The sequence below is a fragment of the Balaenoptera acutorostrata genome, chromosome 15 (assembly GCF_949987535.1).
Source record: "Balaenoptera acutorostrata chromosome 15, mBalAcu1.1, whole genome shotgun sequence".
In the NCBI taxonomy this organism is placed as follows: Eukaryota; Metazoa; Chordata; class Mammalia; order Artiodactyla; family Balaenopteridae; genus Balaenoptera; species Balaenoptera acutorostrata.
Genome location: NC_080078.1, coordinates 57,556,526 through 57,569,259, shown reverse-complemented (window position 1 = coordinate 57,569,259; position 12,734 = coordinate 57,556,526). Strand labels below are relative to the sequence as shown.

At 41.8% G+C, this 12,734-nt stretch overlaps 1 protein-coding gene across 3 annotated transcripts; it reads left to right on the top strand.

Annotated features, from left to right (window-relative positions):
• Positions 1–264: 264 nt before the first annotated feature.
• On the top strand, positions 265–12,239 carry PRNP (prion protein). Of its 3 annotated transcripts, none has more exons than XM_057529417.1 (3): positions 265–374; positions 3,028–3,126; positions 9,734–12,239. In XM_057529417.1, exon 3 carries the CDS (start codon positions 9,744–9,746, stop codon positions 10,515–10,517), a length of 774 nt encoding a protein of 257 aa, XP_057385400.1. In that variant the 5' UTR covers positions 265–374; positions 3,028–3,126; positions 9,734–9,743; the 3' UTR covers positions 10,518–12,239. The 3 variants fall into 3 exon arrangements, with proteins under 3 accessions (XP_057385400.1, XP_007191763.2, XP_057385401.1); XM_057529418.1 differs by having other exon boundaries at positions 352–370; XM_007191701.2 differs by lacking the exon at positions 3,028–3,126 and having other exon boundaries at positions 285–374.
• Positions 12,240–12,734: the final 495 nt, after the last annotated feature.

Sequence of the window (12,734 nt, the reverse complement as noted above, 5' to 3'; positions counted from 1 at the left end):
CTTTCATTTTCTCGAGTTCTCCATTACGTAACATGGAGCTGGGGCTTTGGGCCGAATTTTCCTTTAAAGATGATTTTTATAGTCAATAAGCAACTTCAAGGAGTGACGAGCCAGCCGGGGAGGCGATATTAGTTGACGCAAGCGTCTAAGCAAATCCCAACTCATTTTTCCCAGGGACTCACATTCCCGGGCCTGCTTGGCAGGGCTAAGCCTCTACGTGTAAACCCTGGGCGCGGGCTGCCGCCTCCCCGCCCCGCCCCGCCCCGCCCCGCCCCGCCCCCGCATCTCCTCCTCTGCCCCGCGCTGACGCCGGCCCTCGCCGCCAGTCGTTGACAGCCGCCGAGCTGCGAGCTTCTTCTCTCCCGCAGAGGCAGGTAAACAGACGCATCGCCCTTTAACCTCCCAGCTGGGGCCGTGGGCGCAGAGGCCGGCAGTCAGAACCGCTGCCTTGGGGCCGAGACGCGAGGGCGCACGGCCGGGTCTGGGCGGGAGGCCGACCTTGACAGTGAGGAGGGCGGGGGGCTTCCGGAGGGCGGGCAACTAGTCAGGCCTACCCAGCGTGCTCGTTGGTTTTCTGATGCCGTGGCTTGGTTTTGCCCTCCTGGTTAGGCGAGCTGCATTTACTCGGAATGGGGGAGGGGGCCGCGGCTGGCCGGGGCCCCTCTGGAGGGATGTGGGTAGTGTCGACGAGTCTGGCCCCCTCCCACGCACGTCCACGGCGGGAGTGGGATGGGCGAGTAGCGCCGTCAAGGGGGCCACAGGTCCGGGGAATGGGCGCGGGGAACCCAACGAGGGCCGCAAAGTGGCTCCGCTGGGGCGCTCAGCGAGGAGGAACAGGGGGAGGCGCGGGTCCGGGCCCTCCCGATGCCCAGAGGGGACGCGGGCGCCCACCCGGGGTCAGGGCCTCGGCGGGGAGGAGTCCCGGGGCGTCTGGGAGCCGCCACCGCCGACCTCCTCCCTAGAGGGTGCCCTGCCTGCCATCACGCGGCCGGGTCTCTGCCACCCCCGGGGCCCGGCACAGGCTGGCGTGAGCTGGGCTTCCGGCCTCGGCGGGCGGAGTCTTGGGGCGACCCCGCCCTCACTCCCGGGCCTGAGACGCCCAGGTCCCGGCGGCAGAGTGTCTCCTGCGAGCTCAGGTGTGGTGGACCCACAGGCTTTGTTTTTCGCTGTCTCGACTGTCCCTCTGGAAGGAGAGAACTCGGCCGTCAGGGGTACTCCAAGAGCGGGGATCAGGGCCGGGCAGCGCCCCTCGGAGAACCATATTCCTCCGCTAGTATGGGTGGCACCTTCACGTTTGATTATTAAACAACGGGGAAAAGTCCATTTTTGCAGTCCTTTTTCGTTTTTGCTCTTTTCTATTTGTATCAGCAGTAGCAAATAGATTTTTTGAAATCATAAGCCCACCACCATCACATACACCCTCACCATCTCAAAGCCACTGCCTTCTGTTTTTCAGTTTCCTCTTCTCCAGATTCATACACAACACAATGCAGTTTCACCTCCCTGATCATGATTATCCTCATCTCATGGCCGAGTTATTTTCCTGTACTTAGAGCAATCACGGTTTAATAAGCAGTTCCCAGCATGCTGAGCATTTGAAGTGTTTCCCTTTTCCTTGCAAAAAAAATCCAGATAGAATAGAATTAAAGATTTTCACAAATCAAATTATCAGAAAAAATAGGAACAAAATTGAATAAAAATGTCAGACCTCTGGAAAAATCAACAACTCTCTCAGATTTGAAGAAGAAAAAAAAAAAAATCACCAATGAAAAGGAACAATTTTACCTACCCAAACACTGAGGAGCTCTTACAATGAAAAAGAACTAACCAGAAAGGGAAAGAAAGCAGAGCTAGGATGTGATTTGTATATGGTTTTTATCTGACACAAATTTTTCATACTTGTGAAAGGAAAATATCGAGATTATAAAAGATAAACGGTGAAATGATGAATCGTTTATAGAATAAAATGCAAATTAAAGTAAGTCTGGATTATCATTTTGCAACTATCAGCAAAAACAACAGTAACAGCAACCACTGCTGGACGGTTGCCTAGAAATTTGCATATTCAGTTATCCTGGGAGGAGACAGGGCTTTGGGGTTAGAAAGATGGCTCTGCAACTAATCATTTCACAGCTTAGGACCAGTTACCTAATTTCCTCATCCTCCTTTTGTCCATTCATAAACTAGAGGAAATTATACCTACTGAAGGAGTTTGCCAAGATTAACTGTTTGTGTAAAACTGACCTTTGGTATGTATACCTTTATTCTTTTCCTAGTCACACTGCACTGGGGACATTGTGAATCTGTATGAAATTTGTGAAAAGCAATCTGGTGATGCATTTAAGCCAAGACCCAGAAACCCCACTCCTGGGAATTTACTTGCAATGGAAGAAACAACAGGAAAGGAAAAAAAAAAAAAGCCATATGCACACACATTCAGAATGATCTAAAATTAGACCTGACGGAGAAGCAACCTAAGTGTATAACAGTAGGGCAGCAGCTAAGGAAATCATGACACATTAACTTAAAGGAACATTGTGTAACCATCAAAAGTCATGATTTTGGAGCCTGTCTGTGATATATTGGAAAAAACTGACAAGTCAAAGTACAGATTAGTAAACTGCATCTACTTACTCCGATGCAGTTTATTAATGTATATGTAAAAAATCTGAATAAAAATGAAGTTTTAATAGAAATACAGGTTATTTTAATTTTCTTTTTTTGTTGATATATTGCTTTTCTAAATAACATAATCTTTAAAATAGTTCATAGTTAATTTTTTTAAGGAAATGTACCCACAGCTTTCTGAGTGTGGGAGAGGGAGAGCTCAATGTCATGTTTGCTGCTGCTTTTTTGAACCGACCTCATTTCTTTTTTTCAAATATTATCTTGTTTTTTTCCTTGAGTAGATTTATTAGTGGTTTAGTAATTTATATATTGGGTTTTTCTTTTAAAGAATCAGTTCTTAGATTTATTTATCAATTCTAGTTTTTTCTTTTCTGTTTTTTTTTTTTTTTTTTTTTTTAGGGACTCCTGAATATATTTGAAAACTGAACAGTTTCAGCCAAGCCGAAGCATTCTGTCTTCCCAGGGACACAAATCCAACTTAGCTGAGCCAAAGCAGATGTACGTACCCTGTGGAATCCCTTTGGTCTTGTGATGGTTGAAAGTTCCCAACTGTCACAGAAGATAAGGGCCTCGAAAGGCTGTGATCACAAATCCTTGCTCTGGAGGCAACTTGGATCTATATATGTAACCCACACCTATTATATCATCCTTTCTTGTAAAATCATCTTGATTTTGCAGGGAAAGGGCTTTCTCTAAAATAATTCTGAGTTATGTAAGGAAGCAACCATTTTAAAAGTATAATAAAAGCAGTAACATTACAAACATTTTTGCACCAAATTAACACTGACAAAAAGTTTTATGAGGTGACAGTTTTTCTAAGCTGTAGTTTTAATTTACCTATTCCATTCTCTCTTTTCGGATCTTATTTCCTCTTCCAAGGCAACCAGTTTATCAGCTGTGAACTGCTCCATGTGAAACATTCAAAACAGGCCTGTATCTAAAGCTGTGATGGCTGTAGCAAAATAATCCTTGAATGAATAGCATGTGTAGCAATTCTTACATTTGGGAGAATTTTTTCTGTTTGTTCATCCTTTTTCTTCTAACCATATTCTCCTGGGGTATGGGGTAGGCTCTAGCAATGTTGCTTTTTTTTCAAGCTGTTCACATAATTCTGAGGATGGATCAGGTTCAGGCCCTTTGCCCTATTCAGTCCAGGGCTAGGCCTCAGTGCCAGTGAAAAACCCCCACCCCAGAGCGGTTTGTAAAATTTTGAGTAGCTTGCATTAGGCTCTTTAAGGGGCAGTGACCTCAAAAGATAAAAATATGACACATGAGTTCCACTTAACTCAGGAAAGACAGGAAATTCTTCCAGGGCAGTGGGGGGTAGGGGGACTATTTGGTGCCAGTTCCAAATTTCACCAATTAAGTGTCAAGGGTGTAACATGTTTTAAGTATCAGAAGTTTGGCCCCTGGCACATGACCACTGGACAAGTTCCTCCTGGCTCTGATTCTCAGGCCCATGTATTCCCCATGGGAATAGGATGAATGGGATAATATATGGATCTTTTTTTGTTCCTTCTCTCTAGTTCCATCGCTCTGCCATTCTGCTCATGCACTAATACCACATGATCTTATTTATTTTAGTTTTGCAATGCATTCTGGTACCTGGCAGGCCAAGTATACCCTAGATTTTCTTCCTGTTCAATAATTTCTTTAGTCTTCTTAATTTTGAGTATCATTTCATCATATTCTTTAAAATCCTCTTTAAATTAGGACTGAAATTGCGTTGACTTTATGATTATTTGGAGGTGAATTGGTATCTTTCAGTCTTGATTTTCCCAACCAAAAACATTGTCTGTCTTTCTCTTTTTTTCCAGTCTTCCAGCTTTCTTCCTAAAAGGTCTATTTATTTTTAGGTTAAATCTTAGATATGTTGAATATTTTGTTGTCACTCTGAGTGGGATTTTTTTTTCACACTAAATCTTCTAAATAATTACAACTGATTTGAGTATTCACTCTTTTCTATATGTTGATTTCAAAAACTGCCACCTTAATAAGCTCACTTATTTATTCTAGGACACAGTTTTGGATGATTTTCCTGGATTTTCCAGATAGAAAATCATACCTGGGACTTCCCTGGTGGCGCAGTGGTTAAGAATCTGCCTGCCAGTGCAGGGGACACGGGTTCAACCCCTGGTCCAGGAAGCTCCCACATGCCGCGGAGCAACTAAGCCCGTGTGCCACAACTACTGAGCCTGAGCTCTAGAACCTGCAAGCCACAACTACTGAAGCCCGTGTGCCACAGCTACTGAAGCCCGCGCACCTAGAGCCCGTGCTCCGCAGCAAGAGAAGCTACCACAATGAGAAGCCCGCACACCGCAACGAAGACCCAACGCAGCCAAAAATAAAATAAATTTTTTTAAAAAGAAAATCATACCAGGCTAGAACCTCCATAACAGTCTAAAATAGCAGCAATTGCTTGCATTCTTGTCTTGTTCATTATATTAAGGAGAATGCCTTTCCTCTTTCAGTTAAGGTAGGGTGTGGGCTGTGTGTCTGTGATAGCTGTTCTTGATGATGGAAAGGGATTACTTTCTAGTTCTATGGAAGTTTTTTCAACAGCTTAACCTTAAAAAATCAGGAATGTATGTAGATTTTAATTGAAAACTTTTCAACATCAGAGAATCTTTGTGTTTTTTTCTCCTTAACCTACTAATAGGTTAATTGATTTCGTGATTTTAAGCCATCCTTGTATTCCTAAATAATCCTTATTGGTCACAGTGTATTCTTCTTTTACTAAACTATCAAAATCAGCTTGGTGGTATTTTCTTTTGGATTTTGGCACCCATGTTGCTGGAGGTTGGATAGCTAAGAGTGTGAGCCCTTCACTCAGAATACTGGAGTTTGAATCTCGATCCTTTATTCCCTTGGCTATTAACAGCACTTCTCAGGTGAAGCTGCCCAAATGTTTATCTCTACTGAGTTCCAGATTCTTACAACAACTGCCTGAATTGATACTCCCACTTGAATGGCTCATAGATGTAGCAAAGTTAATATGTCCAAACTAAAACTTTATTTTCTCTCACAAGCATGGCCCTCCATCAGTTTCCTCTATTTCAATAGATGGCATCACCACCATCTGCCTGGCTATGAAAGCCACAAACCTGATCAACTCTCACTCCTCCATCCACTCTATCTGCTTAATTGGTTCTTTCTGCAAAATACATCCCATTTTTTCACAGCTCCTCAACTGCATTGGCACAGTCCCAGGCCACACCACCATCTTCCTTCAATCGTTTTATAAGTGGTCTCACCATTTCTTTTCTTGCCCCCCAAATTTTCTCCTTACACAACAGTCAGGGCAAACTTTGTTTAAAAAAAGGAAAAAGATCCTGTGATGTTATTCTCCTAAGACCCTTTAATGGCTTCCCACTGTCTTTCAGGTTCCAGACACTTATCTTCTTTAGTCCTTGAACCCACAAACTAAACATCTTACTCACCACTGTGTCCTCAACCACAGCACAATGCTAGACCCTTAGAAGACAACAAGTATTTGTTAAGCTAATCAATGGCTATTGTACAGTAACTTTTTTCTCCATTTCTCCTATGGTTTATCGTCAGGTTTTCTATTTAAAAACTGGCACGTACTAGGTGTTCCATAAATATTTGTTTAATGCATTGATTCTAACATCTGTTTTTATAATTTAATAGAAAGGCAATCCATCCCACAAAGATTTTTAATTCATAAAACTTCTACCTTTCACAGTTAGGTCTCTAGGGTCTGCTTTTGCCTGTGGTGTTAGGGTCCTAGTTTTATTTTCCTCCAGTTTCCCAGAAGCATCTGCTAAACAAACCTTTCTTTCTCCATTGATTTGTGGTGTCCGATTTATCATTTATCAGGTTCATACTAAAGAATATATACATGGGTTTATATCTGAACTTGCTATTCTGCTTCCGTTGATCTGTAGGTCCGTTTCTAGACTGTTACCATATTTATTACATTTATTACTATGGCTTTGTAATAGGATTTAATGTCTGATGACAGTAGATTCTCTCCTCTTTTCTCTTCTTTTTTAAGGTTGAGTTTGCTACCCGTGGACATTTCTTACCCCTTGTGGGTTTATTGAATTCCTCAAAAAATCCAGGTGGAATTTTGATTGTCATTTTATTATAAGTTCATTTGGGGGTAATTGACATCTTTATAGTACTAAGTTGTTCCCACCAAGACCTTTCCATGTTTACAGATCATCTTCTTTGTTCTTTACTAATGTTCATTTTTTTTTTCCCCAGTCTTAAGTCAATCCTAGATACTTTATAGTTTGGGTTGAAATTATTACTATCTTATTAATTTTTTTCTAGTTGATTATTGCTGGTGTAGAGAAATGCTGCTGATTTTTGTAGGCCAATCTTGTATCCCACAGCCTTGCTGAACTCTAGTTGTCTCGTGTTACCTCTGTTGAGTCTGTTGAATTTTCTATGTTTATGATCACATTAATTCCACATAATGTCAGCTGGAGCTCTTTCCTTGGAGTTCTTGCACCAGTTACTTCTTTGTCTTTGCATATGGCATTGGAAGGACTTCCAGTCCTGTGGCAGTGGACATCCTTGTCTTGTTTCTGATCTTAAAGGGACTACATTCAAAACTTACTTATTGTGTTTGCTGTTTTAGTTATATAATCTTTATTAAGTTAAGGAAGTTACCTCCTATTCCTTGTCTACTAAGAGTATTTTTCTTAGTGATAAATAGGTACTGACTGTTGTCAAATACTTAATATCTTGAAATATGCCAGAGTGTTAGGCCACAACCTGACCGTTCTCTGAGAGCATCTTATATGAAGTGTCATAGCACAGCCAGACATTCAGAAACCTAGTCTCTATTACTAGCAATTTCACTAATTAACACTGTAATCACAGATATGTCACTTGACTTTTCTGAATCTTGGTGGCCTAATTTGTAGAGTGAGAAGTTTGGATTAAATAATATAAGATCTTCCTTATTTTATCACAAACAGAAAGAGATTCTCCAAGGTCTCATTAAGTTTTGAGTCCTTATCCTTAGAAATGATTCTCTGCTTCAAAATGTAGTTGTTATTTTTTATGCTTTTTATAATTAAATGTTGCTATTGTTGTTCTCAACTGATTTTAAAATGATCTTGTCTTAATATAGTTTATGATCATCCAACTTTAATATTCAGTTTTAAAGTACTGATCAGCAACATATGCCCATGGCCCTTATGCCCTATTGCCTGTATCTCCAGTCCATGGTCATTCTTCAGCTCCAGACTCACCAAGCTAACCGCCTACTGGTATCTCTTGTCCCAGGAGGCAGCTTGATAATGGCATTGTAGCTTGATAATGGCATTGTAGTTTGACAATGGCATTGCCAAAGCCACACACCACATTTGTCTCCCTCCAGACTTGCTCCACCTTCCGTGTTCTGTCCACACAATTGCCCAACCCAGAAATCTGGGTGCCACCTCGATTCTTCCAGTCTTTCATCTTCCATGTCAAACACCAAGCTTTCCAGAAGGTGATAATCCCCTTGTTCAATTCCCTGAGGTGTTTGAGCAGAATTGTGAGCAGCATGGAAGCTAAGAGCTGAGCCCCATTAGCAAATGGAGAATAGATCAGGTAAGCAGACCTGCAGAAGATGGAGTGCCAGGAGATGTGGATGGGAGATTGAGGCCAGTCAACATATCCCAGGACCCTGTACCTCTGACCTTACACAAAAGAGCCTCCAAAAATCCTAATTGGCATATTCTGAGCAGTTTAACTGGGCTTATAACTTTCAAATATATTTTTATTTACACCAAGACATTTCAATAATGATAGTAGAAACATAAACAGGATGTTAATTCATTTATTTGTTTAATCATTCTTCCTCTGAATATTATCCAATTTAGTCTTTAGTTCTGAAGGTTATGAAAAATAATTTTATAATATTAGATGCCATTTTTATTTGAAGATGTCCCAGTGCTGGGGATAAGACTACTATCAACATTACAACGTATGCCATTTTTGGTTTTGTGGCACATGGTATTTTGTGCGTATGGTTTGACATGGGGTACAGTAGAAACTGTTTAATGATCATTCTACTATATGTCTTTAATCTCTGCCCTTGGAACCAAGCACCCAGGGTAAATGAGATCTTCAATCGGAAAGGAGGTTTTTAATTGATGAATGTACATTCTGCAAAGGTTCATAAGTTATCATGCAGGATACTTTGTTTATTCCTAAGCTGTGCTAGCCCTTTCATATAAGATATGTGTCGTTTCTACCAAAAATTAGGAGAAAATAAGTCACTCACAAACCATTAAATGCTGAACTAAGACTCATTCAGTGAGTGAGTGACTGCAAATCTTGTGAACACAACCTTCCTTACCCCATTTTGAACAGCCCCATTTGTTTGTCTATAGAGAGAAAAATGAATTTATAGGTGGGCTTGCAGAATCTTGCACATTTCCTGTTTCCAAAAATTTATTGTATTGAGAATTTCTTTGAGGAAATTCTTGTTGGCATTTATATGTTCAGAGGATATTAATTCCTTCACTTAACAGGTATCTATTGTGTATACGCTCTGTGCCAGGCCCTGAGGAGACAGCAGCAAACAAAAGAGACATTTCCTGCTTACATTCCTGCTGGAGGAAAGAGGACATGAGCCAGCTATTTAGAAAGTGATTTAATGATTTCAGCACCTACCTGGGGGTGTTCCTAACTGGACATTAGAATCACTTCCATAGGGGCCATGCCAGGGTCTCAGGAGGTTCCAGGAGCTCATATCCCTCATAACAGCCCAAATCACTACTTCAGAGAAGCTCAAAGCTATGGCAAACCTACCAGGTGTTTATAGTTTCTTCCAGTTTAGATACAATGTATCAACCACAGGTTATTTTTATCATAAGCAATGTTGCTGGCATTCCACCTTTATCAAGTTTCTAGTAAACAGAGCCAGAAATTATCTTAAGGTCAAATTTGTCCTGAGAGAAGGAGAAAGAGCTGTGTTAACCCTTTACCTACAATTACTTTTGCTGTAAGTGTTGTAAAACAGACATGGAATGTGAAGAACATTTATGACCAAGAACATTTATAGCTGTTGCCACTGCTATGCAGACGTTAAGTGTTTTCAACATAAACACACAACACTGACACCCTCTTTATTTTGCAGATAAGTCATCATGGTGAAAAGCCACATAGCCAATTGGATCCTGGTTCTCTTTGTGGCCACGTGCAGTGACATGGGCCTCTGCAAGAAGCGACCAAAGCCTGGAGGAGGATGGAACACTGGGGGGAGCCGATACCCAGGACAGGGCAGTCCTGGAGGCAACCGCTATCCACCCCAGGGAGGGGGAGGCTGGGGTCAGCCCCACGGTGGTGGCTGGGGCCAACCCCACGGTGGTGGCTGGGGTCAGCCCCACGGTGGTGGCTGGGGTCAGCCCCATGGTGGTGGAGGCTGGGGTCAAGGTGGTGGCACCCACAATCAGTGGAAGCCCAGTAAGCCGAAAACCAACATGAAGCATGTGGCAGGAGCTGCTGCAGCTGGGGCGGTGGTAGGGGGCCTTGGCGGCTACATGCTGGGGAGTGCCATGAGCAGGCCCCTTATACATTTTGGCAGTGACTATGAGGACCGTTACTATCGTGAAAACATGTACCGTTACCCCAGCCAGGTATACTACAGGCCAGTGGATCAGTATAACAGCCAGAACAGCTTTGTGCATGACTGCGTCAACATCACAGTCAAGCAGCACACGGTCACTACCACCACCACTAAGGGGGAGAACTTCACTGAGACGGACATCAAGATGATGGAGCGTGTGGTGGAGCAAATGTGCATCACCCAGTACCAGAGAGAATACCAGGCTTATTACCAAAGAGGAGCAAGTGTGAACCTCTTCTCCTCCCCTCCTGTGATCCTCCTCATCTCTTTCCTCATTTTCCTCATAGTGGGATGAGGAAGGCCTTCCTGTTTTCATCATCTTAATCTTCACCAGGTTGGGGGAGGGGATATCTACCTGCAGCCCTTTAGTGGTGGTGTCTCATTCTTGCTTCTCTGTTCGTCACCTGTAGGTTAATACCCTTGGCCCTTACAGCACTGGGAAATGGAGAGTAGATCTGAGATGCTATTTATTCAAGCCCCATTTGACTGAATCCTTCATAGGCCAATGCTAGTGCTGAGCTGGTAAAAGTGTAACAGCAAATAATCATTGGTTGATCTAGGCTTATTTTTTGTCTAGTGCAACAGATTGAGGCTAAAACAATTCTCAAAGCAGTCTTCAAATACCTTTGCCTAAATACCTCCAGCTCCTTCTCCAGCTAGAGCTCAGTACACTAATGCCCCATCTTAGCAGTGATTTTATAGCAATTTCCTCATTTGTTTTAAGAAAATCTGACTGCATTTCCCTGTTCAGACAGCATTTCTGCCAAATCTGGAAGAAGGCCACATAATATTCATTCAAAAAACAAAACTAGAAATCCTTATCTTGCGGGCCCAGGCTCAACCCGGTGGAAAGCATGTGTCCTGTGTCTGCAGAGAACTGTAAGGATGTTTTGCATTTTGCAGTACGGGTTACACAGCAGCTGTTGCATCAGGAATGGATATTTGTGCAACACTAGACTTCTGGGCAGAGGACATTTTCACAGGGAATGAACATAACTAACATAATATGAAAGGCTTCTGAGACTAAAAATTTCCAACATATGGGAGAGGTGCCCTCGAAGACAACCTCCCATTTTGGATGTTTAAAGCACCTTCATGTGGTATTCTTTTCTTTAGTAATATAAACTATAGATAATTAAGTTACCTTAATTAAACTACCTTCTGGACACTGAGAGCAAATCTCTTTTGTTTGTTTACCTGGAAAGCAGAATGATTTTAACATTGTTTGGATGAAGCCAGGAGATTTTAACATAGAGGAAACTGCAGCTATTAAAAACACGGTATTCATTTGATTGAATCCTTCCTGGGCCAGTGCTGGTGTTGGACTGGTAAGAGTGTAACAGCAAATATAGAGGATTATGTTATGAAGAAAACAATTAGTGTACAAAGAAAAGAAATGCTTTCATTTCTTTACTGCTATCTCATAATTGTCAAAAAATAGAATTAGGTCCTTAGTTTCTGGAATTGGCTTTTGAATCAAAGAATAGGGAGGCATTCCAAAAAAAAAAAATAGGTTAGAGATGGTAGGAATATGATCCATTCAAAGTGGAAAAAGAAATTCTGTTACCATTATTTAAGTAAGGTAAAATTATTCCCTGGGTTGTTCAATATTGTCACCTAGCAGATGTACATTACTATTCTGCACTGTTATTACTGGCTTGCACTTTGTGGGTATCCTATGTAAAAAAAAAATAATTTATATATATATATACATATATATATATTGCATATGACAAACTTAGAAATTTGGGTTAGAGCGGTTAACATCTGAACTATCTAATGCATTACCTGTTTTTGTAAGGTACTAATACTTAATAACACTTAAAGGAAACCCTTTTGTGTGGTCCTTAGGCTTACAATGTGCACTGAATAGTTTTGTATAAGAATACAGAGTGGTATTTGAAATACGCATGTGCTTTATATTTTCTATGTTTGTAACTTTGCATGTACTTGCTTTGTTGTATTAAAAGTTTATGTGTTTAATATCTGACTAATATTAAACAAGAGCTAAAAGGAGCATCTTCCGTGAAGTTTGCAGTTGTGTTTCACCATTGTGCACCCCATGTTGGCAGCTTCATTTTGGGGGTTAATGTGAGCAAAGTGGCGCATTCACCGCCTGTGGTGGCCAATGTTTAACACACCCACTTCTGATCCTGCCTCAGCCTTACTCCCAGTCACACGCCAGCTGTTCTCTGCTGCCTTTTCATTTTTTTCCACAAGTATCTGGCAAAGTCACTTCTGCAGCAGAGGAAAACAGTCCTTGAATTCTGGAAGCTTTTTTCTGTCCTGGATTTTGAAATAGAGGATTTTCTTGATTAAGATGAGACTTAACAAACTAAATTACCTACTTTATGCCCATCCCCGCCCTCAACACCAACTCAGGTTATAAACTGTGAGGCCTGGTAACAATCACTCTTTGGATTGAAATTCAACACCTTACGGTCAATAGGCCACTTTCCTTTGTCACAGGGTTTCAACTCATTCTTCAGATGTTTTCTTCCTCACAAGTGTG